At 36.2% G+C, this 27616-nt stretch overlaps 1 protein-coding gene across 1 annotated transcript in view; it reads left to right on the plus strand.

Annotated features, from left to right (window-relative positions):
• The first annotated feature begins 1282 nt into the window (after window positions 1-1282).
• Window positions 1283-27616, plus strand: part of LOC141301667 (solute carrier family 45 member 3) — a 33400-nt gene continuing 7066 nt past the window's right edge. The window contains exons 1-3 of the mRNA XM_073831863.1: window positions 1283-1352; window positions 20300-20634; window positions 25426-26253. Coding sequence (XP_073687964.1) covers window positions 20487-20634; window positions 25426-26253 — 976 coding nt within the window. The 5' untranslated portion in view covers window positions 1283-1352; window positions 20300-20486. The remainder of the gene's footprint in view (window positions 1353-20299; window positions 20635-25425; window positions 26254-27616) is intronic.

Here is a 27616-nt window from a genome sequence, read left to right on the forward strand (position 1 = left end):
ATATATAGATGGACTGATAGACTGACAGATAGATGGATGGATGGACGGACGGACGGATGATAGATACATAGACAGACTGATGGACTGACAGATGCGTGGATGGATGGATAGATATATAGACGGACTGATGGATGGATGGATAAATGGATGGACGGATAGATATATAGATGGACTGAGATAGATAGATAGATAGATAGATAGATAGATAGATAGATAGACAGACTGATGGATGGATGGATGGATGGATAGATATATAGACGGACTGATGGACTGACGGATGGATGGATGGATGGATAAATGAATGGACGGATAGATATATAGATGGATGGATGGACGGACGGATGATAGATACATAGACGGACTGATGGACTGACAGATGCGTGGATGGATGGATAGATATATAGACGGACTGATGGATGGATGGATAAATGGATGGACGGATAGATATATAGATGGACTGACATAGATAGATAGATAGATAGATAGATAGATAGATAGATAGATAGACAGACTGATGGATGGATGGATGGATGGATAGATATATAGACGGACTGATGGACTGACAGATGGATGGATGGATGGATGGATAAATGAATGGACGGATAGATATATAGATGGACTGATGGACCGAAAGATAGATAGACAGATACATAGACGGACGGACGGACAGATGGATAGATACAAAGACGGACTAATGGACATAGATAGATAGATAGATAGATAGATAGATAGATAGATAGATAGATAGATAGATAGACTGATGGATGGATAGATGGATAGATATATAGATGGATAGATATATATAGATGGACTGATGGACTGACAGATGCGTGGATGGATCGATAGATATATAGACGGACTGATGGACTGACGGAGGGATGGACTGATGGATGGATATATATATATAGATGGACTGATGGACAGACAGATGGATAGACACATAGACCGACTAATGGATTAATAGGTAGATAGATTATATAAGAGGTATTTATAAGGATAAACGGATGGACGGATAGATATATTGATGGATTGATAGATAGATAGATTTTTGTTTTTCAGACACACATTCAGGCAACAGAATGTAAACTATCCCTGTGCCTAAAGTAAAATACGGAACTGGCTCTAAAAACGAAGAATAAACTGAAATTCCTTGCACTTCTTTCTCTTCTTCGGTGGTTGACCTGGGCTCAATGGGAGGATTTAACCCATCCTCTACACCTCCCTGGTCCGTGCAGTGATTCATGCTTTTTTTCCCTGATAATCTGAACACGTCACTGAGACCTTCCCACAAAGTTGGGAAACAGCGGAGCGTCCGTGGGACCGAGCGGACACACGAGAGCCGCGTCTGGAAGGTAAGACAAGCCTGTTCTCTTCTCTATACAAGTCATTATATAGCATAAATGAGCTTTACGTAGAGTCGTTGACGTGGTCGAGCTGAGAGAGGTTTCCGAATGAGTGATAAACGCAAGAAACTTGTTCATTGAATCAAAATAACTTCCGCTTCCTGCATGATACCCTCGCGCCGCATAAAATCACCGGAGTGGAGAACAGCAAACATGTTTGTACCGTTATACAAACACACAGACTAGCGTCGTTTGCAAGACGCTTGTTTTTATCAGTGAAGTCCAAGATCGAAACCGTCAACTGGTTTTCTTATTACGAAGTTTAACGTTTCATTTAAACTCTCAAACTTCTTGTAGCCTACTCTGCCTTTCCATTGCGTTTGTATGGAGTGCCAAGTGCCAGGGTGGCATCGACTGGTTGACAATTAGTGTCGATGAGTTTTTTTCCAACTGAAGTATATCTAAAGCGGTAAACATTTGGTGAAACCCCCGCTGTTTTGACACATGGCTGTGGGGGAGGTAAATACTTAAGTATTTTGAGACTTTGTTTAGTCTCTGCCTCATGTTTTGGCTGTGTCTCAAAACATAGCGAGCTGCCTGCCTAGACAGCATTTTTGGACGTCTTATGCGCTTGTGGCATATTTCGGCGTGCCAAGCGCTAAACGATGTCTGCTTTATGAACGAATCTTTTTTGAAATCTCAACTTTTAATCGAACAACTTTCTAAAATCGGTCTGAAGAAGACCAAGAACGTTATATTCATATAACTCGTCGACTTTACGAACCAATAACCATGTTTTTTTCGAATATATTCGATTCGAATTACAGGAATAATTGAAATGAAAAATGTAATAAACAACAAACTATCTGGCTTTACTGTAGCGTTCTGAACCGTGTAATAAACCACAATGTACTATAATAATGTAAAAGAATCGTTGACATCTCTATTGAATCGGTTTGAGTAGTCAGCATCTATCAAATACATTTTAAACGACAGCCAGCATTTCAGTGAATGTCTGCTGCACCAAATGCAAGATACTGAATGAACATGTTATAATGTCAAGTTCAGATGTTCATAATTCAAAACGGAATGAAGTGAAGCAGCAAAGGTGGTTATATTTGGTCACATTTCCATCCACCAGCACAGTTATTATGAGTCACCGCTGACAGCAAGACAATATTTATGGGGAGTCTAGACAAGTATTTATTTATAGCAGTCTCTCTTGACATTGTTTGCCTGAAACTATTTAATAAACAGAAAATGACACATTTGAAAGCTCATTGCTCAGTGGGAGAGTGGAGTGTGCCTTTGCTGTGTTTCTTTTATGCCAGACAGACAAACCTAGTTTAATAAGTAAGATTTTTTTTCATTAAGTTTAGCTGAGCATAATAATGCTTTAGGTCTTGAGATCCAGCACTAACAGGGCTCATCTGCTGTTTCCTTGAAAAATGTTTCTCACCCGAAATTCCCTAGCCAGGCCAGCTGTACTCAGCTCGACTAATACTACACAACAGCGGATCAGATCACGCAACCTGCAGAGCCTCTTAAGCCAGTCAAGGCGTTTTGTTTTCTTAATTACACATGCTCTTCTTTCAGCCCTCCAGACTGTTTGTGAGTGAAGCACCTTTACCACCATGCAAGATGGTGAGTTAGTAAATATAAAGAACACATTTTGGTTTGGCTTGATCCTCTGAATTATTTGAGTGATTTTAACATTTTAGTACTTTGCATAATAACTTCATAACTATTGTTAATGTTATTTCAAATGATATGTGCAGATACATTATATATAATTTATCATAACAACAAGAACAATAATAATAGTTATTAATATTATTATTATTATTATTATTATTAAAAAAATTCACTCTAAATGGCTGTAAGAAAAATGTTTTTAATGTGAAGTTGTATTAGTATTAATTAGTATTATTTATTTTACATTATATATGCATATTTTTATTTTAATAAATATTATTAATACTATAAATACTCTAATATAATATTAATACTATAGTATTATAATGCAAAATTGTCTTTAATAATATAATATAGTATTAATACTATATTATAATGCAAAGTTGTTTTTAATAATAATAATTGGTATTATTATTATTATTATTATTATTTGTTGTTGTTTTACATTATAGATGTAATATTTGTAATAAATATTATTAATACTATAATATTATAATGCAGTTGTTTGTATATGCATGTATTTATTTTCAAAATAAATATTAATACTATACGTTCTATAATACTACAATATTAATACTATAATATTATAATGCAAACTTGTTTTTAATAATGATAATAATTAGTAATAGTTGTTATTTTACATTATATATGCATATAATTAATTTTGTAATATTAATACTATATATACAATAATAATAAAATATTAATACTATAATATTATAATGCAATGTTGTTTTTAAAAATAATTAGTATTAGTATTATTTTTTATTTTACATTATATATGCGTATTCTTTTATTTTTAATTAACATTATTAAAACCACAAATACTATAATATAATATTAATACTATAATATTATAATGCAAAGCAATTTTTAATAATAATAAGTATTATTATTTATGTTATATTATATATGCACAGATTTTTAATTTTTAATAAACATTATTAATACTATAAATACTATAATAATATATTATTAATTCTATAATATAATGCAAAGTAGTTTTTAAAATTAATATGGATTATTATTATTTGTTAATTTACATTATATCAATAGATTTTTTTTATTAAAAACATAAACTACATGTGTTTATTAAATACTATAATAATATAAAATGAATACAATAATAATATAATGCAAAGCTGTTTTGCAATATAAATGAGTGTAAGAAGAAAAATAATTAAATGTTTTTTGTCTGAAACTCATTGCCAAATAGACTGTAATAATAAAATACTGCCTTATGTCTAGATACATTACAATATAAAATAATAATAATAATTATAATTATTATTATACATTTTTTGTTCATTTTATATATATATAAAATATATGCAGCAAACACATTATAATTATTCTTTTTAATTATAATAATAATTTTATTATTACTTCTTTTTTTTGGCCTGAAACTCATGGCCAAATGGACTATTCATCTATCCTCTGTATATCCAGTCAGTATTCCAGTCACCCTTTTCCAGTTACCCCATATTATCTCAACAAACGAGAAGCAGTTGACTTCTGGAATTTAGCTAATTGAGCTGCTGTAACTCGCCTTGTAACTCAACTAGTTTAATAAACTCTTGCTGGAGCTCAAATTGTCATTAAAAGACACAAATGCATTCCAGAAAGCCTCCCCTTGCCTCAAGGTCAGAGTTTACACCACTAACCTGTAATACAGAGAGCTATTGCCAGCTGGCTTAAGGTGAATGATGTCTCCACGTCTACACCAAACGGCCAAAGTTTGCAGGATTCGGATGGCCGCCAACCGGTTTTGGAAAGTCACCTTCCATTCTCTTGGCTGAGTTTATTCCTTTCAAGTTATTCATTCCTTTAATGTTTGCTGGACTGGATTTCAGTAAATAATTGGAGCTGCCAGCGAAGGCCAGGCTGAGCTAGCGATGTCTGCTCGAGTTAGAAAATGAAGTACATACTTAGATTGATGTGGTGTATTCTTAGGACTTGAAGACAATGGTGGTGAATGCAGATTTTGCGATGAAACACATTGCACTGCATGCCTGAGGCAGTGCGGTTCGAATAGTTTTATTTGCCCATCGTCCTAAGAATGCTGAAAAAAACCTCATATGACCCGTCTTGTGTAAAATAGCAAGAATGATTTGAAAGACATTGATTCGGATTCATTCACATTTAGCTTTATTCAGTCATGTCACCCTCCCACTTGTAGAATAACATGATGGCAAGATGACAATAGTGATGAAAGCCACTGAGCTGACACAGAATGTGGGAACACTGTGTTTCAACGTCGCTCTACCAACTGTTTATTTTCTGCCTCTGCGTATGTGGTCTCAAAGAACTTTTATTACAAAGAACTGGGGAGTTTCAGCCTTGTAGATAGGATATTTTTGGCATCCTTTGAAAAGATGCTGTTAGTCACAACAACTGACAAGAAACTACAACTGCTTTTTTGTATGTCCTTGAACAAATCACCTTTTATGTTTATGTATTTATATAAATTATTATTATAAAAAATATATATTTTATGTAAATGTAACATGAATAAAAATGCTTACCAAGATTGCAATTTATTTAATTAAAATATAGGCAAAAACTGTAATATTGTCAAATATTATTACAATTTTAAATAACTGTTGTCTATTTTAATATAATTTAAAATGTAATTTTCATTCTAATATGCTGAATTGATCTAAATTACAATATTTATAATCAAAAATAAATTTATATTTACACATACGGCTGAAGTCAAAAGTTTACATACACCTTGCAGAATTTGCAAAATGTTAATTATTTTACCAAAGAGTGATCATACAAAATGCATGTTATTTTTTATTTAGTACTGACCTGAATAAGATATTTCACATAAAAGACTCGAGAAGGTTCAAACGCTCAATGGTGCTTCAGAAGGAAACACGATGCATTAAGAGCTGGGGGTAAAAACTTTTGGAATTTGAAGATCAGGGTAAATTTCACTTATTTTGTCTTCCGAAGGGCAGTACTAAATGAAAAAATATATATATATATAAATTTAGGCAAAATAAGAAAAATGTACACATCTTGATTCTGTTCAAAAGTTTTCACCCTTGCTCTTAATGCATTGTGTTTCCTTCTGGAGCATCAGTGAGCGTTTGAACCTTCTGTAATAGTTCCATATGAGTCCCTCAGTTGTCCTCATTGTGAAAAGATGGATCTCAAAATCATGCAGTCATTGTTGGAAAGGGTTCAAATACACAAAAATGCTGAAAAACCAAAGAATTTGTGGGACCTGAAGGATTTTTCTGAAGAACAGCAGACAGTTTAACTGTTCAGGACAAACAAGGGACTCATGAACAACTATTACTAAACAACAACAACAACAAAAAAAAAAAAAACTTTTGAATGGGGTAATTTATTTTATTTTAGCTAGACTTTATTTTTGAATAAGACATACAGATATTCTTAGGCAATGCTATCTAGGTTTTTCCATTGTTTCAACTCTTTATGTCTTTGGTTATAAAGAAAAACGAGTCAAGGTTTGCAAACCTATCACCATGAATGCTTTCCTGGGGCTTTTAAAAGCTACATTTAAGGATTTGTTTGTAAGTTAGAACTGTTTAATGTGCCTCTGCCGCTCGTCAGCAACATGACTGCTAGACGTTTTGCATCTTAAATGTCCATTTTGTCTGTAATTCAATTTAGAACCCTTTCTCAGAGCGTTTTCATGGAGGCCTCATTATGGGTCGCAAAAAAGCATCCACAGATTTAATGTCTGCAGTGGAGGCCCCAGAGCTAAGCTATTTTTCTAATAGCAAGACATCCTTTTATGCAGAGTATCAGGGCAAAATCACAATGGCGTACATGGGGCCCTGAGGACAGGATAAATGAGACTTGTCTTGAGTCATTTTCCCATGGTAATAAGGCCAGATGTTGGTAGAGAAAAGCCACATTGACCGAAGGGTGGGAGAAGAGCCTCGTATGTAAACACTGATACTTCGGTTGAACAAACAGATTCTGTGTATGCCAGGAAACCCCAAGTTACGAAAAAAAAGAAGGAAGGGGATGAAATGAAAGTTTGTGATTTACTGTCCTTTCAAGTAACTTGGTGTCTGAGCGACAGTGTGAAATATGGGTTCGGGGAAGAAGGTCTCTTTCATGTAGTGAAAAAGGATAGAAGAGGACCTTTGATATCCGAGACGCACTGAACTCTTTGAAAGGATAAACTGTGATTTAAGTCAGTATGGCCATTTGCTTTGATGATCATTTCAGCTTGGCTATTGTTGTGCCATAAATGTTTTTTGGTGAAGCGTCTCCACATTTTGTTGATTCAGTAAATGTTTGAGCGCCTTATGTTTGTCTTTTTGACTGTACACATCCACACCCAAGTTATATTCCAGTGGCTTTTCATCTGGAATTTCTTCTTGAAAAGAACTTTGCACTGCGAGTTCAGCTGTTTCAAAAACCATGACATTAACGTCTACAAGAATAGACCAGGTGAGTTTTAAAAGGTGCAGGCAGTAAAAAGTCAATCCCTGGTTATGGATGGCCACATAAACATAGAAAGAGCTCCTGGTTGATTGTAATTTCCAAATTGCATCTCCTGTGTGACGTAATTTTCCACCCGGGAATGGGCTGTAAGGCTGTGCCTGCTACTGTGGCAACATTTGTTCCATTACCTACTGAAACGTCATCTAACTTTGGGATTTTCTGATTATATGAATTATTTTTGAAATAGAATGTACAATGAATTTTGATAGGCTACTGTTTACAGTATGTTGAAGGAGCTTTTGATATGTCTTGAGTTTTTTTTCTGCTTGATAGTACCTGTTTTACCATGACTCATTTGGTGAATGTGTACTCTTAAATGACTTAAATGACGTTCTGACTACTGACCTCCATTACGTGACTCTGGAATATTTAATTTTGATTGGTCAGTTGCAGCTTTCTGTAGTCAGTCTGCCAAACAAGTGGCTCTTATGAGTCAGTTCATTTAGTGAATCAAAAAACATATTACAACCAGTGTACTCTGTTTTCCGAATAAATGACTTTGGTGAGCCAGTTCTTTTAGTGAATCAAAAAATACAGAGCAAACAGTGTAATCTGATTCCATAACAAATTAATCTAGTGAGCCGGTTCTTTTTTAATGAATCAAAAAACATGGAGTGCTAACAGTGCAGTCTGATTCAAGAGAGAATGAATCTAGTGAGCTGTTTTTTTTTTGTTTTTTTGTTTGTGAATCAAAAAACAAAAGTGTAGTCTGTTTCCAGAGTGAATGAATCTAGTGAGCCATTTTTTTTTTAGGGAATCAAAATACAGAGCAAACAGTGTAGTCTGATTCCAGAACAAATGAATCTAGTGAGCTGGTTCTTTTTAGGGAATCAAAAAACAAACAGCGCAAACAATGTAGTCTGATTTCCAAATGAATGAATCTTATGAGCCGGTTCTTTTTAAGGAATCAAAAAACATGCAGAGCAAACAGTGTAGTCTGATTTCCAATGAAATGAATCTAGTGAGCAGGTTCTTTTTAGGGAATCAAAAACAAACAGCACAAACAGTGTCATCTGATTTCCAAATAAATAAATCTAGTCAGCCAAATCTTTTTAGGGAATCAAAAAGCAAACAGTGTAGTCTAATTCCAAAGCGAATTAATCTAACAAGGCAGTTCTTTTTAGGGAATTAAAATACAGCGCAAATGGCGTAGTATGATTCCAGAACGAATTGATCTAGTGAGCCGGTTTCTTTTAGTGAATCAAAAAATACAGCGCAAACTGTGTTGTCTGATTTCCAAACAAATGAATCTAGTGCGCCGGTTCTTTTCAGGGACTCAAAAAACATGCAGAGCAAACAGTTTAGTCTGATTTCCAAACAAATGAATCTAGTAAGCTGGTTCTTTTTAGGGAATCAAAAACAAACAGTGTATTCTGATTTCCAAATGAATGAATCTAGTGAGCCGAATTTTTTTAGGGAATCAAAAAACATACAGCGCAGACTGTGTAGTCCGATTCCAAAGCGAATTAATCTAGTTAGTCAGTTCTTTTTAGGGAATTAAAATACAGCGCAAACAGTGTAGTCTGACTCCAGAACTAATTAATCTAGTGAGCCGGTTTCTTTTAGTGAATCAAAAAACATACAGCGCAAACGGTGTAGTCTGATTTCCAAACAAATGAATCTAGTGAGTGAGTTCTTTTTAGTGAATTAAAAGAAGTAGCAGCGCAAACAGCATATTCTGCTTATAGAGCGAATGAATCTAGCGAGGTGGTTCTTTTTAGAGAATCAAAAAACAAACAACGCAAACAGTGTAGTCTGATTCCAGAATAAATGAATATAGTGAGCCGATTCTTTTTAGTGAATCAAAAAACAAACAACGCAAACAGTGTAGTCTGATTCCAGAAAGGATGAATCTAGTGGACTGTTCTTTTAGGGAATCAAAAAACATATGGCGCAAACAGTATAGTCTGATTCCAGAACAAATTAATCTAATGAGTCGGTTCTTTGTAGTGAATCAAAAAACAAACAGCGCAAATAGTGTACTCTGATTCCAGAAGGAATGAATCTAACAAGACGGTTGTTTTTAGTGATTCAAAAAACATACAGTGGAAACAGTGTAGTAGCCATGTAATAAACAGGAAAATGTAAATAACCCCAAGGTAACAAGGCTACATATTGTGCTTCTCTTTCCTTTTGAGATGATGTCTGACCAGCAGTCCCAGTATTTTTTCCCTTATTTCTTTTACTCGTACATAAGCCCTAAGGTCTGTTTTTCTCAGTAACTGGGAGTGTGTCGTCTTCTCAGACAATTTCATCATTCCTTGTGCTAACATAATCACTATTTAATGAACCAAAGATAGACAGCTTAGTCATCGCAATAAAGACCAATCCATAGGGAGGAGCGTTAGCACTCAGCACTCAAAGATATACCACACACAGTCTTAGTCACAAGTTTGCTTAAAGGTTATTATGTGAAGTAAATAACCAGTAACCCTTGATCGATGATACTGACATTTTAGTTATGTTTTGTATTTCATCACCAAATAGCGTAATAACTGTACATTTTCATGGTAGCTACACTGAGTCATGCATCTTTCCTTAAAGGGAAAATTTTAAGGGCCAATAATTTTCAAACCTGTATTACTCTATTACTCTAAAAAAAATGGCTTGGTCTGTTTGTGTGTCTGTACAATGAAAGTAAATGGGGTCCAAATTACTTTTTTCCCAACTGTATGAACAAAAACAGTTGAATTTGACAAACAATGTTGCATTAGGGTGGGGATTAGCATAAAGAGTCCATTTTGGTGTTGAGGTTTGGTTGGGAATGGTTGTAGAAGATTTTGGCCTCGGGGTTGGGAGGTAGAGGTGTGAGAAAGGCCTGTCCTTATGTGCAGTTTAACCTGATCTGGGCTATTATTGCAGGGTTTTTTAGCTAGGGAAATGAGATGGATCAGGGGGTTGGTGGGTGGGCTGGACAAGAGGAGGGGATGGAGAGAATACAGTCCTGAGGTGGAACTGATATGAATCCGTTCTTTGTTTCATATCAGTGTTGGGCTGCTGTGCTGGGGGCCACTTTAGTGTTGCTTGGGGCCTGAGGTGACAGGATTTTGGTGTCTAAGAGAAGGATTTCTGGGGTTTTCCATCACACAGGTTGGGGTAAATAAGAAGAATATTATAATAGGAGAGCAAGGGTGAGAATCTAAAGTTTGCAGAAGGAGTTGATGACATGGATGGTGTGTGCTATTGAATGTATCTGGTAAGATTTTATTAAATTTTTTGTATAACTGAAGCACTTTCTTTCTTCCATCCTGAAATTGCCTCAAAGCAAATTGTGCATGCTGTGAGAGAAATGTGTGTGTATGTGTGTAATCGGGCTGCTTTGAAAGTTCAAGGGCGATGAAGTCATGCTTTAGCTACCTTGAGAAGAATTCCAATGTTTGGTATTTTGGAAAGGCCACGAATGTTGATAAAACCTGCAATGCTTGACATATTTCTACATTTTCCTCTTCGTTTGTTTTTGTAAAATAAATAAAATAAATGTGTGTATGTGTATATATACATATTATATTTTACACGCACACGCACACGCACACAGACACAGATATCTAAAATTTAAAATGTTAAAAATGAATCATACAGCTAATTTGAAGTCTGTCCTTTCCAGAACTTTCCGGTAATTTCATAGCACTCCATTAGTGAGGATCAGAGCTTGCTTTATTGTGTCTCTCAGGTCATCGGCAGCCCACATTCCTCTCTCTTTTGACCTGATAAGTGTCTTTCTGTATCCAGTGTCTATCAGATAACTGAGCGCTCCTCTCCCGGGAGCTGCATAAAACCTGAGTGTGAACTGCCTCGGCAGATTGTGTGTCCGCACCTGAACCTGATACCATTGGGTGAGAAAGTGTGGGATCTTGCAGTTTAGTGAATACAACCTCTTGCTTTTGCAATGCATTGTTTGGGCACAATATTTTCAACGCTTCGGCGATATGAGTATATCTTGGTAAATATGTGTTTGTTTTAAAATGGTGGTTTCATTCAGTCAGATGAACACGACTGACACAGAAGAGAAGAAATTGTTCGATAAAGTCGTTATTTTTGTTTTCTTTGCGTACAAAAAGCGTTCATGAAATTACGGTTGAACCACTGATGTCACATTGGCTATTTTAACAATGTCTTTACTATGTTTCAGGGCCTTGAACGTGGTAGTTGCATTGCTTTATATGTAGGGTCAAAAAGCTCTTTCAAAAAGATTTTCATCAGAAGTATCTTAATATGTGTTTAAATTTGATTTTAAACTAAATGAGGTAGAGCAATTAATGACAGAATTTTCATTTTTGGGTGAACTATCCCTTTAAGTTCTGAATCGATAAATTAAAATTGACTATTTCAACAGATTAATGGAAGTGAGTCATTGTGATATTGATGTTAATCGTTGATTTTATATCACCAGCAAATATCTGTACCATCACAGTAATTTTACTTTTGAGTAATGAATTTACTTGTTTTTAATTAATTTATTTCTATACCATATTAAACTTTTAACCATTAAACTTATTAACCTTTAAACTTAAAAAGAAGGTCATATGGTATTTTAAAGTGTCCTAATATTGTGTTTGACTTCCCACAACAGGTTTAAATGCATCTAAGGTTAGAAAACATTGTATTTTCTCAGAATATACATTTAATATAAGAATCATTTTGCAATGATTTCGAAACTATTCTTTCGAAGCAGCAGTCGGTAAACCCCTCCCTTCCATAAGCATACTCTGCTTTGATTGGTCAGCGGGCCAAGTCTGTTGTGATTGGTCTTTTTCTATACAATGCAAGCGAATCGTCCACAGCTAAAGTTTAGCTGCTTAACTATAAACGCATAACAAAACAATAATAGTGGATACGTTAGCTGAGTGCTAACGTGACTAATTGATGAAACAACACAGTTTGTAAACCAAAATATGCCTAAGTTACATTCTTTATTATTAAACGAAATAAATTAGAACAACGACTGTCTACATTAAATCGACACATTCTTAGGAAATAGTGGGTTCACAGCAAATTATCAGAACTATTTCAGCAAGACAGTAATATTGATTTTCCTTGAAACCTAAAGCTGCACTAGGTATACATCAAATATTAGCACAAAAAAAACGTACAGGTTGTGGTTCGGAGATGCTTGTTGGTCCAAATAAAGGAGGGACAAACTTATCTTTCATTAGCAAGTGTTTAGCGAATGCCGCGTTGAACTCGCCAAGATTAGAGAAGCAGTTCTCTGTAAAATGACGAGCACACAACAAAAGGTTTGAATTGTATTGCTGTGGTGTCGTGGTTTTAACCACAAATTCTAAACATTGTCATCTTTTGGCAATGAAAACAAGACAAACTTTTGTGGGCAGGCGGGTATTATGCTAATGTGTTATCTAGTGATGTATATCGGTAATAGGCAGAAGATTCAAAAATATGACGACTATTAAGAGACAATATCTTTGTTTATCCTGCATTTTTTTTGATGAACAACTTTGCAGACTGTTTACATTGAAGGATAGCTGCAGTACAAACTGCAAAAAAGAAATCCATATGACCTGCTCTTTTAAATTACTACATTGCTCTAATCGTCACTTTAAAGGGGTTTTCAGGAATCAACATGAGAACAAAATGTCAAACTGTTATGTCTTTGAGTGAAGGTTTATCATATAATCGGGACCAAGTGTTGAGGGTTCACGCTAGCGGATGATAAGATTAATGTGCCTAGGTCATGCCATTGTCGTGTGATCTCAGTTAAGAGAAGAATTACGCCAGGACCTTCCCTACAATCAAGTCCAGGGAGGAGTCCAAGACAAAGTCCGAGATTTCGTGTTGACTGCTAAATAGCTTGTCTAAGTGGAATGTTAAATTGTAGGATTAGAGCTCCAGTGTTGCCTCGGTCTCATCTCGCTTTCAGCCAAAACCATGTTGAACATCATCTGAGGTTTTTGGTTGGATGTCCACTGTTGCTTGTGGTTCTGATGTCACTTTGGAGAAATGCTCTCCTCGGCTTTAAGCTCAGACATTAGGGCTGTTGTTAAGGGTGTTTCTAAGACTCTTAAGACTTGATAAAAGCTTAACTGAAAGGGCTTGATTCCTCAGTGTATCAAGTTACTAACATTGGCTCAATGTTCACAAAGCCTGTTTTGTATGGTAATAATGCCCTTCAGAGCCATTAAAGCTTATCTGCGGGGGCAGAGGGGGTTGCGGTATTGAATAGGTCTGGGATTGTGGTGTGTGAGACGAGCAATGGTGGTGTCAAAGGATCCTTAACCTGGTATGCAATGGTTAGAGCATGTTTACAAAATCAGGTTTGAAGATGTAAAAGCGAGGCCGTTGTGCTGGCTGAATGACCCAGTGCCTTTGCCTAGTGTGATTCATGTCACAGTAAAGGCACGGCAGGTTTAAAGCAAACACACGTGGCTTTCATTTGGCTTTCACATAATTTAAGGCACGTCAAACACGCTGCTAAATTCTATACGGTAGCTCCGCTTAGAACTTCCAGCTTCCCCTGTGTCTCTGAACCATGATACCCCTGGCATGATAACACTTTTAATGCCTCGTGAGTGACACATCTCCTTGAATTGTCAGTTTTCATTATGTCAAATTCTCCCCTTGGTAACAAGGGTCTGAAATTAACTGGAGTAACACAATCCTTCATGCTGACCTTAGTTTGCATTGCTAAAAAAGAATGTTCTGTGGCATAGCCTAATCTTGATTACCAGTGAAACATCTAGACTTGTCTCCAATTGTTTTATAAAGGAAAAATGTGAAAGCTTTTGTGTTAAATATTCAGTAAAAATGGGTTGTTTTGTATGTGAAAACTCCTCTAAATCATCCTTTTTGCAACTGAAAAGACATGTTTAACTAAATGTGACCCTGGACCACAGAACCAGTCATAATATCAAAATTGATTTATACATAATCTGAAAACATTAATAAGCTTTCCATTGATGTATGGTTTGTTAGGATGGGACACTATTTGGCCGATATATGACTAAAATCTGAGGGTGGAAAAAATTGAAATATTGAAAAGATCGCCTTGAAAGTTGTCCAAATGAAGTTCTTAGCAATGCATATTATTACTAGTCAAAAATTACGTTTTGATATATTTACGGTAGGAAATTTACAAAATATCTTCATGGAACATGATCTTTAATTAATATGACTTTTGGCATAAAAGAAAAAAGTATCATTTTGACCTAAACAATGTATTGTTGGCTATTGCTACAAATATAGCAGTGCTACTTATGACCGGTTTTGTGGTCCAGGTTCACAATTGTGTGTCTAGTTATACATTTACCAACATGATTCCTGTGGAATTTGCTTCAGATAAACAGTAATTTGCAGAAAGTAATGTTATGTTTGTTTCTGGTATGGTATTCATATACATTTTACATGGTTATTGATGTTGAACGATTGAATTTAACTTTAGTCATGCAAGGCCAGTCATAATGATACTAGATGATTTATTCTTCTAAAACATTTTAACAGTGACAAGTCACTGTCTTTTTGAGTGAGTCATTGATTTCTTCAACTGATTTGTTCAAAAACACTGACTCAATCAGGTATGAAAAATATATATTTTAAAACACTGATTCATTTAGGAACAAAACACAGCTACTGTGCATTGCTCAGAGACAAAATAGTGAAAATGATAGATGGATACACTTTATTGGACTATAAAATCTCAACACCCATTGACTGCCATTATTAAGATTGGAAGAGCCAGAACATTTTTAAATATAACTCTGATAGTGTTCGTCTGAAAGAATAACGTCATATACACCTACACTGTAAAAAGTTTTCACCAGTTTCAGCTTAAACACTTAAGTTTAGCAGCTGCCTTAAGATTTTAAGTTAAATCAACTTAAGTCATTTAAACTCACAAGTTATATCAACTCATTTTTATTGTAATAAGTTAAAATAACTTGTAGTTTTAAGCTGATTTAACTTAAAAACTTAAGGCAGTTGCTGAACTTAGGTTTTTAAGTTGAATCTCGTGAAACTTTTTATAGTGTAGGAGGGCTTAATGGTGAGTAAATAATGGGGTAATTTTCATTTTTGGGTGAACTACCCCTTCAATATAAACTTATTTTGTTGATTTTTTTTGAGGCGATTGACTTTTCCCTGTTAGTATTACTCTGCTTGACTATGTTTACATGTTCCAGACGGTTCAAAGCAGTTTGTGTTATTTGTAAAGGATTTTCTAACTTTTTGCAGGTTACAGTTAAGCAGTATGTGTCTTTTTTTTAGTAAGTCATTGAATAATTTGTTCAACCTGTTCATTCAAAAACATACTCATGAACAAAACAAGTGACATCTTATGAGTGAGTCACTGAATCAACTCAACTGATTTGTTCAAAAACATTGATTCATTTAGGAGATAAATTCTAACTAAAATGTAAAATGTATTTTTCTCCATATAGTGGATTTCTATGGTGCCCCAAGTTTAAACTTCCAAAATGCAGTTTCAAACTATCCCAGCTGAGGAAATACAATTTATATACTTTTTAACCTTAAACGCTTGTCTTGTCTTGGTCTGCCTAAACTCTGTTTTTTTTTTTCTGGTTTAAGACAGTTAGGGTATGTTGAAAAACTCCCATCTCATTTTCTCTACTTCAAAATTTCAAAATCGTCCTACGTCGCCATTTTACCTTTTTTTTTAAACAGTGTTTGATCTTCTTTGCATGTTCACTTTGCAAACACTGAGTTGGTACTTCTGCAGCGATGCAGGATGATTTTGAAATGATTTTTGATATTAAGGGAGAAAAAGAAATGTTTTCAACTGTTTTGAACCAGAGACGCACAGACTGCTCAGTGCTCATGCACATCGCATAGAGAGCATTTGAGGTTTAAAAAGTATATAAATTGTAATTAAAATAAAATAACCAATCGTTTCTCTAGACAAGACCCTTCTTCCTCAGCTGGGATCGTTCACAACCACATTTGGGATGGTTTGAAACTGCATTTAAACGGCATTTTGGAAGTTTAAACTTGGGGCACCATAGAAGTCCACTATATGGAGAAAAATCCTGAAATGTTTTCCTTAAAAAACATAATTTCTGACATGAACATCTTGGATGCATTATCTGTAATTTTTTCTTCTGGAAGTGGACTTCTCCTTTAAATCACTAAATAATGCTTATCTATGCCACAAATGCTGTTGATAGAGTATAACTAGTCAAAAACAAACCATATAGGCGATGGTGAGATACTTCAACACATCTGCATTAGAAAAGTCTATCAACTGCGACTCAGAGAAAACAGGCATTAATGTGCTTCTCTTTTGTAGTAGTTCTAGAAAAGTCATCAATAAGGTTGACCTTGAGGGCTAGTTCTGGATAGAGGTGGGGGGGAGTTGTCAAGGGATGGGTGAAAAGCAGGGGGGTTGTCTAGGCATTGGGACAGCAGGGTGGTGGTCTTAGTGAGATGGACTGGGATAGACCCCTGATGGGCTCCTTTCAGGACTGAAGGAATGGGTGTAAAATAGTTGCATCTGTGGAGCCCCATTTTGGCATATGCTTTGTGCTAAAGTATTGTGGTTGTTTTTTCTTCGGCCGTTCAATAATGGACTGTATGATGAGATCCATTAATGAGATATTTCACAATCTTCAGCCTTTAATGCAAAAATGTTCTCTTGTTAGTGGTGTAAGATGTTAAGACGTCCTATATTTAGATTAAACATGCTTTCTTATTTTTTTTTTTAAATACTTAAAATATAGTGCATAATACACTTAATGATGAAATACTGAATGCTAATGAAGTCTTTGTTATATTTTTTGTTGTTGTTTTGGTCTCTTGACTATAGCTCTATTTAAAAACCTGCTTAATGAAGCTCAAAAGCAAAATGAACTTGTGGATTTGAATAATTTCCGCAAAGTTTCTTCAAGATTTTTTCAAATGGAGATGTTATGCTTTCTATCTGCCAATGTTGAGCAGATGGCCCACATAGACGGAGGAATGTAACACCAAATATGAATTTAGCACCTGGTTGTTTTTCATCCTCCTGAAAGGTGGCGGCTGCTCTGAGTGTTCTCACACATGTCTCATAATCAGATGGCAGGGTGACAGTCAGCGCCAGAGAACCAGAGACACAGAACTCGCCGTCGCTCGTGGTTTAATATCTAAGCTCAGGAAGAGCTTGATGTAATCGAGAGAGAGTTTCAGCGCTTTAAACATTATTGAGAGCAACTTGGAAGCAAATCAAGTTACCTGAAGTGCTTGGAGTGAAGTAAGTGATCATATATGGTCTGTTCTTTTTCCTTTTGAAATCTGTTTTTTTGTCATATTTTCTAGTGCGCTTTTCCTCTCAGTCGAGTTCTTGCAATTTGCATTTGAAAAGCAAATAGCCTCACGCTGCAAAGTCAGAATGTGAAAAGCTTCAGCGTGTCTTGTGTTGTTTTGTGTCATTTTGAGAGAAGACGTCCTTCACCTGATTGACATGTCGTGCCCGGGAGAGTTGTGGGAGGAAATGATATTCAGAGAGGGAGTGCGTTGGTGTTGTATTTCGTATGAGATGCTTTGTTTGTACATGTATGGAGAAGAACCGGCGTTGTGGATGAAGTCATTGGTGGAGGTAAATGGTGAAGCTAACAGATCTGATGATAGACATGAACTGCTTGGCATAAAACCAACAGTTGCAACTAATGGTTATTTTGAGAATTAGCTAATCTAATTCAAAGGATTATTGATTTTTCAGATGATTTATGAAACAGTTAATCATAATCATCAGCTTTTAATGTACTTTTTCAGTTTTTACCTTTTTTAAGAGGCTATGTATGTGGCAAGAAGGCAAGTTGATTTTTTTGAAAATACTATTAATGAACTTAAGCCAACATTGTTCACATTTATTTTCAACTAAGCATCCAATCTTAAAAATCAACAAAAAAAATCTCTTTTAACTTTTTAGTTACACTTTGGTTTCTTATAAATAAACAAACAAATATATAATAATAATAATATGTTTATTATTTTTATTTTATTTTTTAGAAATTGGTGCCTTATTAATAATTGTACATTTAGAGTGACTGTTTTGTATGGAAGTCAGTTTCTGCCACAGGAAAAAAAAAAATTCTTTAGTAAATCATGCTTTTATGATTATGATGAATATAAAATGTCAAAATGATGACATAGAAAGTCATAATTAGAAGATCAAAAATAGATATTATGACAAAGGCTCAAAATATGTTGTCATATCTGTCAAATAAAAGTGAAGAATATAACATAAAAAAAGTCTAAATTGACAAATGTAAGATAAAAAGCCATAATTATGACAAACTAACAATAAAAACAAGTTGATGAATCAATTTTTTGGCAAGTTATTTTAAAGGACTTATGGCCAAACTTTAAATATTTTATTAGCATCAGCCTCAAAAATTAACAAAAACATATTTTAACATTTTAGTTTAAAAAAAAAAAAGAAAGAATTTTTTTTTTTAAGAAAATCTAAAAATGTCATTTTAAATAAAAAATTATTACTAATGTAATTAAAATAAATTTTACAATTATGACATAAGTCATAAGTCAAAAATTTAAATTGACACAAAAATTCTAAATATAATGACATAACTGTCGTATAAAAGTCAAAACTATAACATAAAAAAATCTAAATTGACAAATGTGAGATAAAAAGCCAAAATTATGACAAACCAACAATAAAGACAAGTTGATGAATCAGTTTTTACAATTTACATTGTAAGTTGTAAATTTACCATTTACAACTTACCATCCTACCTCAAGAATCAACCAAAATGTCTCTTTTAAAATTTTAGTGACCTTTGTCTTAAAAATATATAAATAAATAATAATACTTATAATAAATAATAAAATATAAAAATGATCAAATTTAAATTATGACACAAAAGTCAAAATATAATGTCATAACTGTCATATAAAAGTCAAAACTATGACATAAAAAGTAAAAATCGACAAATGTGAGCTAATAAGCAAAACTTATGACAAAAAAGGTTTTTGACTTTTTATGTATGACTTAAAAATGTCATAATTCTTGGGTAAATCATAACTACGTCATAAAAGTCTAAATAATTTTTTTATGTGGCAGAAATGAGCTTCTATATATTGTCACATCAAACAGAACTACAGCAAGTTTCCAGTAATTGATTGTCTTTTGTATTTTCACACAAATTGCTAATAGTATTTGACATTTGTAAATACATTTTGCCACTTTTGTTTGGAAATGAAGAAAATCTCAAGCACTAGATTAGTTTTCAGTTTTTTAGCTGAATGTTTAGCTGGATGGCTTTGAAGCTGAATCCATGTGTCTCGGCATGGATACCACTGTGAATTTATTTGTTTTCTAATAAACAATTTAGTTTAATTACTTTCAAACGTCTATTCAGACTCCTAAACTTTAAGTCAACAGCCATCATTGTTTAAAATTCCCAGTGGAATGTTTCAGAATAAGCATGAATGACCTGCTGACGAAAACAAACCCTGATATTAGTCATCAAAAAATCATAATTGCACCATCTCCCCCGGTGAACGAAAATCAACCACGGAGTAATGCTCTCCATGCATGGTTCTCCACTGGAAGTGGTAAAAATCCAACTCATTAACGTTGCTTTTCATGAACAAAGGCTGCTAATTAGAGGTGGCAACTGCAGTGATGGGGCCCAGTCAAATCAGCTCTGAGTGAACAAGCTAATGACAGAGAACGAGGGAAAGGCGGGCCGTCAACCAGGGTGACCTTAGTGTAGCCAGCGGGCCAGGAACAGGGAGAACAAAATCTGCAGGAATGTGGCCATCACAAAATCAGATCATGCATATCTTTTGTCTTTTCCTTTTAGATCAAGAATGCTGAAGACACAATGGATCCCCTAGTTCATCTGGGAGTCCGAATATCTGCTCTCCCGCACCCCACGCGCCCACCTCGTCCCTGGGCACCTGACCCTGCACCTTTCACCTTCTCCTGGAAGAGCGAGTAAAGTTTTCACATCGACGCACGGGAGAAAGGTGAACCCTTCCTGTGTAAATATGACTGGATGGAGGTCTCAGTGGCGTCTGGTCCTGCTCAACTCGCTGACATGTGGCCTGGAGATCTGCGTGGCGGCTGGGATCACCTACGTGCCCCCTTTGTTGCTGGAGGCTGGCGTGGAGGAACAGTACATGACGATGGTTTTAGGTAAGGTTTCAGCATGTTGAACCAGGGTTTATGATTGGTTAATAAAGGGCTGTGCTGTAAACAGTAAATCAAGGTTGTTTCCCACTAAGGAGTCGATCCTGTAATGGGGGTCATTATGATAATTACTGGCTAAATCACTCGCTGCCCCATCCAGGTGGTAATCAGGTGCTAATTGGAAGGCACCGGACTGCAGGAAGAGGCCCGGAGGCTCGAGGGGTCAGCAGCTGTGTGGAAGCTTGTGTAGTTTTACTGCATCCTGTTAAAATTCTGTGGGACTTTCCTCTGGACTTTCATCAGATAATATAGTCATCATGGGCTGCCTCAGAGTCGGAAGCTTCTTTCTCAGATATAGTTTGTGCATTTGACTTATTTAAAAGTGCACTTTTTCCTATTGCCATGTTAGGAGTTTTGCAAAACATTTTCCCAAATTTTACTTTAAAGGGATATTTCACCCAAAAAGGAAAATTCTGTCATTAAGTACTTACTCTCATGTCATTCCAAACCTGTAAGACCATCTTCAGAACACAAATTAAGATTTTTTTTGTGAAACCTGAGAGCTTTTTGACCCTGCATTGACAGCAATGCAACTGACACATTCAGTGCCCAGAAAGATAGTAAGGACATTGCTAAAATATTCTACAGTTGAGGTCAAAAGTGTACATACACCTTGCAGAATGCAAAATGTTAATTATTTTACCAAAATAAGAAGGACCATACAAAATGTTTTTTTAATTTTATTTAGTACTGACCTGAATACGATATTTTACATAGAAGACTTCTACATATAGTTCACAAGAGAAAATAATTGAATTTATAAAAATTTCCCTGTTCAAAAGTTTACATACACTTGATTTTTAATACTGTTACCTGAATGATCCACAGCTTTCAGTCCCACAGGTCCTGAACAGGTAAACCTGCCCGCTGTTCTTCAGGAAAATTCTTTAGGTCCCACAAATTCTTTGTTTTTTCACCATTTTCGTTTATTTGAATCCTTTCCAGCAATGTCAGTGTGAAAAGATGGATCTCAAAATCATACAGAGGACAACTGAGGGACTCATATGCAACTATTACAGAAGGTTCAAACGCTCACTGATGCTCCAGAAGAAAACACAATTCATTAAGAGCCGGGGGTTAAAACTTTTGATCATAATGAAGATGTGTACATTTTTCTTATTTAGCCTAAATATCATATTTTTTTTATTTAGTTCTGCCCTTCAGAACCTACAGAAGATACATGTTTCCCATAAGACAAAATAAGTTAAATTTACCCTGATTTTCATATTCAAGTTTTCACCCCCCAGCTCTTAATGCATCATGTTTTCTTGTGGAACATCAGTAAAGGTCATTGCACACCGATATTTTCGTCCGAAATTTTTGCACGTTAAAAATAAATACGACCTCATGTTGTGTCAGTCACGTCTCGGATCAGTTTCGATTTTTAGCATTTTCGCACCTGAATGATTTTTCTGAGGAACAGCAGGCAGTTTAACTGTTCAGGACAAACATAGGAACCCATGAACACCTATCACTAAAAGGAAAAGGAAAAAAACAGCTGTGGATAATTCAGATAACAACACAGTATTAAGAATCATGTGTATGTAAACTTTTGAACAGGGTCATTTTTATAAATTCAACTATTATTTTCTCTTGTGGACTATATATAAATGCCTTTTATGTGAAATATCTTAATATCTAAATAAAAAATAACATGCATTTTGTATGATCACTCTTATTTTGGTAAAATAATTAAGATTTTGCAGATTCTGCAAGGTGTATGTAAACTTTTGACCTCAACTGTATGTGACTTGGACTATTCAAACTGTCCACTGCGTTGCTGTCTATGCAGGGTCAAAAAGCATTTGGATTTCATCAAAAATATCTTAATTTGTGTTATGTATACCACCAGGCCACAGCCCTAAACAATTCAAAGTGTGCCGTTACAAAGAGAATCATATGCTTTTGTCTAACTGTTTAAATACATCAATGTGCATGATTGTTTTTATTCTTTTCATCCTAGAATACCAGCCCTGTGACTCTAAATATTTGGCCTCAGTGTTTGAGATTTTGTTTCAGCGTGCCATATGAACAGATGCATTATTTTGTGCCCACAAATGGCTTCCACATGGCTTTTGCTGTAAATGAATCTCTCTCCAAGACTATTTGCCTTGCAACCAAAACAGAAAAAAGCAGTTCACAAAACGTGCATGTGGTCACTTCGCACCAGACGGACAGAAGATGTGTGGTGTGTGTGTGAATACGTACCACACACCGCTCTTTGTCAACAGCTGCAGTGGAAAGTAAAGAAAGATCCTTTGTGCTCATTTCCATTCACAAGCTACATATACTCATAATGTCACTGACATTAGAAGTGCTTTTGTGTGTGGTTGTATGTGATTCCAGAGGTTTTGTTGGGACTGTTTCTAAATGGAGTTGGGTTTCGAGGCATTTTATTCATTTGAATGTTATGGTATCCTGAGACACAAATTTCCTAGTCTGGGCTTTTTGTTGCTTCTCTTTTTGTTTGTGACCTTTTCTCGAACTACCGACTACAATATATGTATACATTTTTCCCCTCAAATTTAAACCTGTGACCTTGGTGTTGTTAAAGCAATGCTTTTTCCACAGGAACAATTAGGATGACTATAATGAATTGCACTGTGTAGTAAAAGAGTCATATGATTAATTGTCTCGAACTGTTGCAAACAGCACAAAGGCACCTTTAAAAGGAAATGAGCAGAAGCCCACTCTCCCTCCACTTTGGGAAAAAACAGCTTGTGTTGACTTACAGGCGCAGTCGACCGACATTGTTAAATAAATCTCCTTAAAAGTAGCTAGTGCTGTGGTTCTCTACAGTATTTCTCACACTACACATGGTTTGTCAATACCTGCTCAGTGCCTTAAATGTGTTTGCATTAAAATTGTTTAGGTGTGATATTCCACACATGCTTCCATTTTCCGGTTTACAGCTCTTGCGGAAATGTGTTTGTGTAGTGTGTGAAAATTTGCAAACATTATAATTATGAACCATGATGGCAAAAAAACAGGATAAATTGCACTTAATAACACTATATACTCTACTGTTTAAAAGTTTGGGGTCTGTAAGATTTTTTTAAATAAAAAAAATAATATTTTCATTCAGCAAGGACACCTTGCATTTCAAAAAACATTTCTTGAGCAGCAAATCAGAATACAGCATGTGTTGACTTTGTTAAAGAAATCTCCTTAAAAGTAGCCAGTGCTGTGGTTCTCTACAGTATTTCTCACATTACACTATCATTATCAGGGGGCAGCCGTGGCCTAATGGTTAGAGAGTCAGACTTGTAACCCAAAGGTTGCAGGTTCGAGTCTCAGGTCCGGCAGGGATTGTAGATGGGGGGGAGTGAATTACAAGCGCTCTCTCCACCCTCAATACCACGACTGAGGTGAGTCCCTTGAGTCCCAACTGCTCCCCAGGCGCCGCAGCAATGGCTGCCCACTGCTCCGGGTGTGTGTTCACTACTGTGTGTGTGTGTGTGTGTGTGTGTGTGTGTGTGTGTGTGTGTGTGTGTTCACTACTGTGTGTGTGCACTTGGAGGTGTTAAATGCAGAGCACAAATTCCTAGTATGGGTCATGTGATCATGTGACACTGAATGTAGTGTCTGCTAAAAATTCAGCTTTGTCATTGCAAATGACTAAATAACAATGTTACTAATGACAACAAATTAATGTTTTAAATATACTTTTTCCACAAAACAAAGGATTAGTGTACTTCAGAATTAAAATTTCCTGACGTTCAAGATGTTTGTCTTTGTTTCTTCAGGCAAAAAGAAATTGGGTTTTTTAGGAAAACATTCCAGGATTTTTCTCCATATAGTGGACATCAATGAGGATCGATGGGTTGAAGGTCGAATCTGCGGTTTCAGTGCATCTTCAAAGGACTCTAACGTGATCCCAGCCAATCAATAAGGGTCTTATCTAGCAAAATGATTGATAATTTTCTAAAAAAAAAATCGATAAAAATATGTATACTTTTTAACCACAAATGGACTTCACGCATTACGTAGACCATTGGAAAGGTCACGTGTGGAAGTAGTGGGAAGTACCAACCCAGTGTTTACAAAGCAAATGTGTAAAGAATGTCAAACACCCTTTGCAAAAAAAGTTAAACAACGATTGGACGATTTTGAAGTTGAACCTACCTTTTTGAACCGGTGTACACAGATGAACTACTAGCCACGCATGACAAGGAGTGCAAGATAAGCATTTGTGGTTCAAAAGTAAATCAATCATTTTGCTAAATAAGACCCATATTTCTCGTCTGGGATTGTGTAGGGCCCCTTGAAACTGCAAATTGCACCTACAACCTGTTGATCCTCTTTGAAGTGCACTATACCGAGAAAAATCCTGGAATGTTTTCCTCAAAAACCTTTTCTTCTTTTCGCCTGAAGAAAGAAAGACATGAACATCTTGGATGACATGGGGGTGAGTAAATCAGGAAATTTTAATTCTGGAGTGAACTAATCCTTTAAGATTATTACAGTGTGCACTGAGTAAACTGACTCCAGTGAACTTTTAATTGCATTTTGAGCATGTTCAGGTCATCTTTCCACCACGCACTTGGATAAAAATGGGAATCGGTGCCCAACCAGTGCACTGAGTCATCTGCTTTAATTAGAAAAGCTGTGGAGATGAGGGAGCAGAGCCAGAGATTGGTCACCTTAAACTACAGGCAGCATTACAGCAGGCTGAAGACGAAGCCAAAAGATAGAGGCCATGGCTGTGATATTAATATCTATATACTTTTTCCTCAGGTATTGGACCTGTCCTGGGACTTCTCTTCATCCCCCTGATTGGCTCAGCCAGTGATCACTGCAACAGCAGCTACGGCCGACGGCGACCCTTCATATGGCTGCTGTCCTTGGGAGTTCTCCTAGCTCTTTTTATCATACCACATGCTGACGTGTTGGCTGCCAACTTGAGCTGGGGCAGCACCCGCCGTAACCAGGCTCTCCAGGTGGGCCTGCTCATCCTAGGCGTGGGCCTGTTGGACTTCTGCGGGCAGGTGTGCTTTACGCCCCTGGAAGCATTACTCTCGGACCTCTATCATGAACGGGATGACTGCGGACAGGCTTTCGCGATGTTCTCCTTCATGGTAAGCCTTGGAGGTTGCGTGGGTTATTTGCTACCCGCTTTGGACTGGAGCGGTGGAATCCTTTCCTTCTACCTGGGTGGTCAGGCGGAGTGCTTGTTCTCCCTCCTCATCCTCATCTTCGTGGTCAGCGTGTTAGTGACCATGAAAGTGTCTGAGGAACCCTTGTCCACCCTGGAACCAGGGCCGCCGGAGCCCGGACGTTGTTTTCCGCGCTCGTGCTGCTATCTGTTTCAGTGTAAGCTGCGGACTCTGAAGTCCGGCCCGCTCATGTGCCTGCTGAGGACTTGCTGGTCCATGACACCGGCCATTTATCGCAGCTACTGCCATGTGCCGCGTGTCATGCGACAGCTGTGTTTGGCGCAGCTTTGCAGCTGGATGGGTGTTATGTCCTTCATGCTCTTCTACACAGATTTTGTCGGCGAGGGACTGTACGAAGGAGTTCCCAGCGCGGCTCCGGGTACCGCTCTCAGGCAACGCTATGATGAAGGTTAGTACGTAAAAATTAAAATTGACCCTATTTACTTTCTGAAAGGAGAAGTTCACTTCCAGAACAAAAAAAGATCTGATAATTTACTCACTCCCTTGTCATCCAAGATGTTCATGTATGTCTTACATCGCTTTGTTTTGGTAAAGGACGTTTGATGATCTTTGCAGTTCACTTTGTAAACACTGGGTTGTTACTTCTGCAGCGATGTAGGACGATTTTGAAGTTAAAATAAGATGGGAGTTTTTGACCTAGCCTAACTGTCTTGAACCGGAACACACAGAGTACACAGAGCTAGACAAGATGAGCGTTTGAGGTTAAAAAGTATATAAATTGTACATTTTTTAAGAAAATAACTTATTGTTTTACTAGATAAGGCCCTTCTTCCTGGGCTGGGATCAATTAGAGCCCTTTGAAGTTGCATTTAAACTGCATTTTGGAAGTTAAAATTTGTGGGCACCATAGAAGTCCTCTATATGAAGAAGATTCCTTGAATGTTTTCCTCAAAAAACAATTTCTTTACGACTAAAGGAGGAGACAAGGGGGTGAGTACATTATCTGTAGATTTTTGTTTTGCAAGTGAACTTCTCCTTTAACGCACAATTGTGTTCTTTATTGTGTGAGTGATTCCTCTGTGCAAATTCATCTTTGTCCGCTAATATTACTTCTGTTGAAGCTATCTAGAAATTATAAAACAAACATTTAGTTCACCTCACACCACAACAAATTCTTTAAATTTTAACGGTATTCAGAACAGAACAGAGATGAAAAGTAAATGTATAAAACGACATTATCCGTTTTCGGAAAAGTATGAAAAATGCTTGGAATTTTTTCGCAAGACGCTAAATACAAACCAATAAGTACATATCACTGCAGTTTCCAACAGTAATAGCACTAGAGGCAGTAAAACGGCAAGCACTTGTAATTGTTTTCATACAGAGTTATGATTACAGCTCCATATGTTTTGCTTTCCGGACATAACAAGCTTGCTCGGTAGCTCAACCAGCACGGAACTGGACTTAGGATGCGGAATCCATGGGTATGAATCCCATGAAAAACTGATGATGAAAGAGCTGAAAGATGAGAGATTTTTACGTTTTTACATCACATTCGTTTGATGTAGTGCAGATGGTTAGTTATTTTTTTTAAACGCATGGAGCATTAGAGCTATAGCGCCACTCAACAGATATTTCAAGTCAGCTGCGGTGACACATACAAAACCAACATCACATAAAACTTACCATATGTACATTCATCTGTTCTGGGGGAAAAACCGAACACTCTTTTAGCGCCACTCAGTGTACATTTCACATTGAATATGTCATGAAATGTACATGGTGGTATGTATTTCGCATCTTGCGAAAAA

Source organism: Garra rufa, chromosome 25 (genome assembly GCF_049309525.1).
Source record: "Garra rufa chromosome 25, GarRuf1.0, whole genome shotgun sequence".
NCBI lineage: Eukaryota > Metazoa > Chordata > Actinopteri > Cypriniformes > Cyprinidae > Garra > Garra rufa.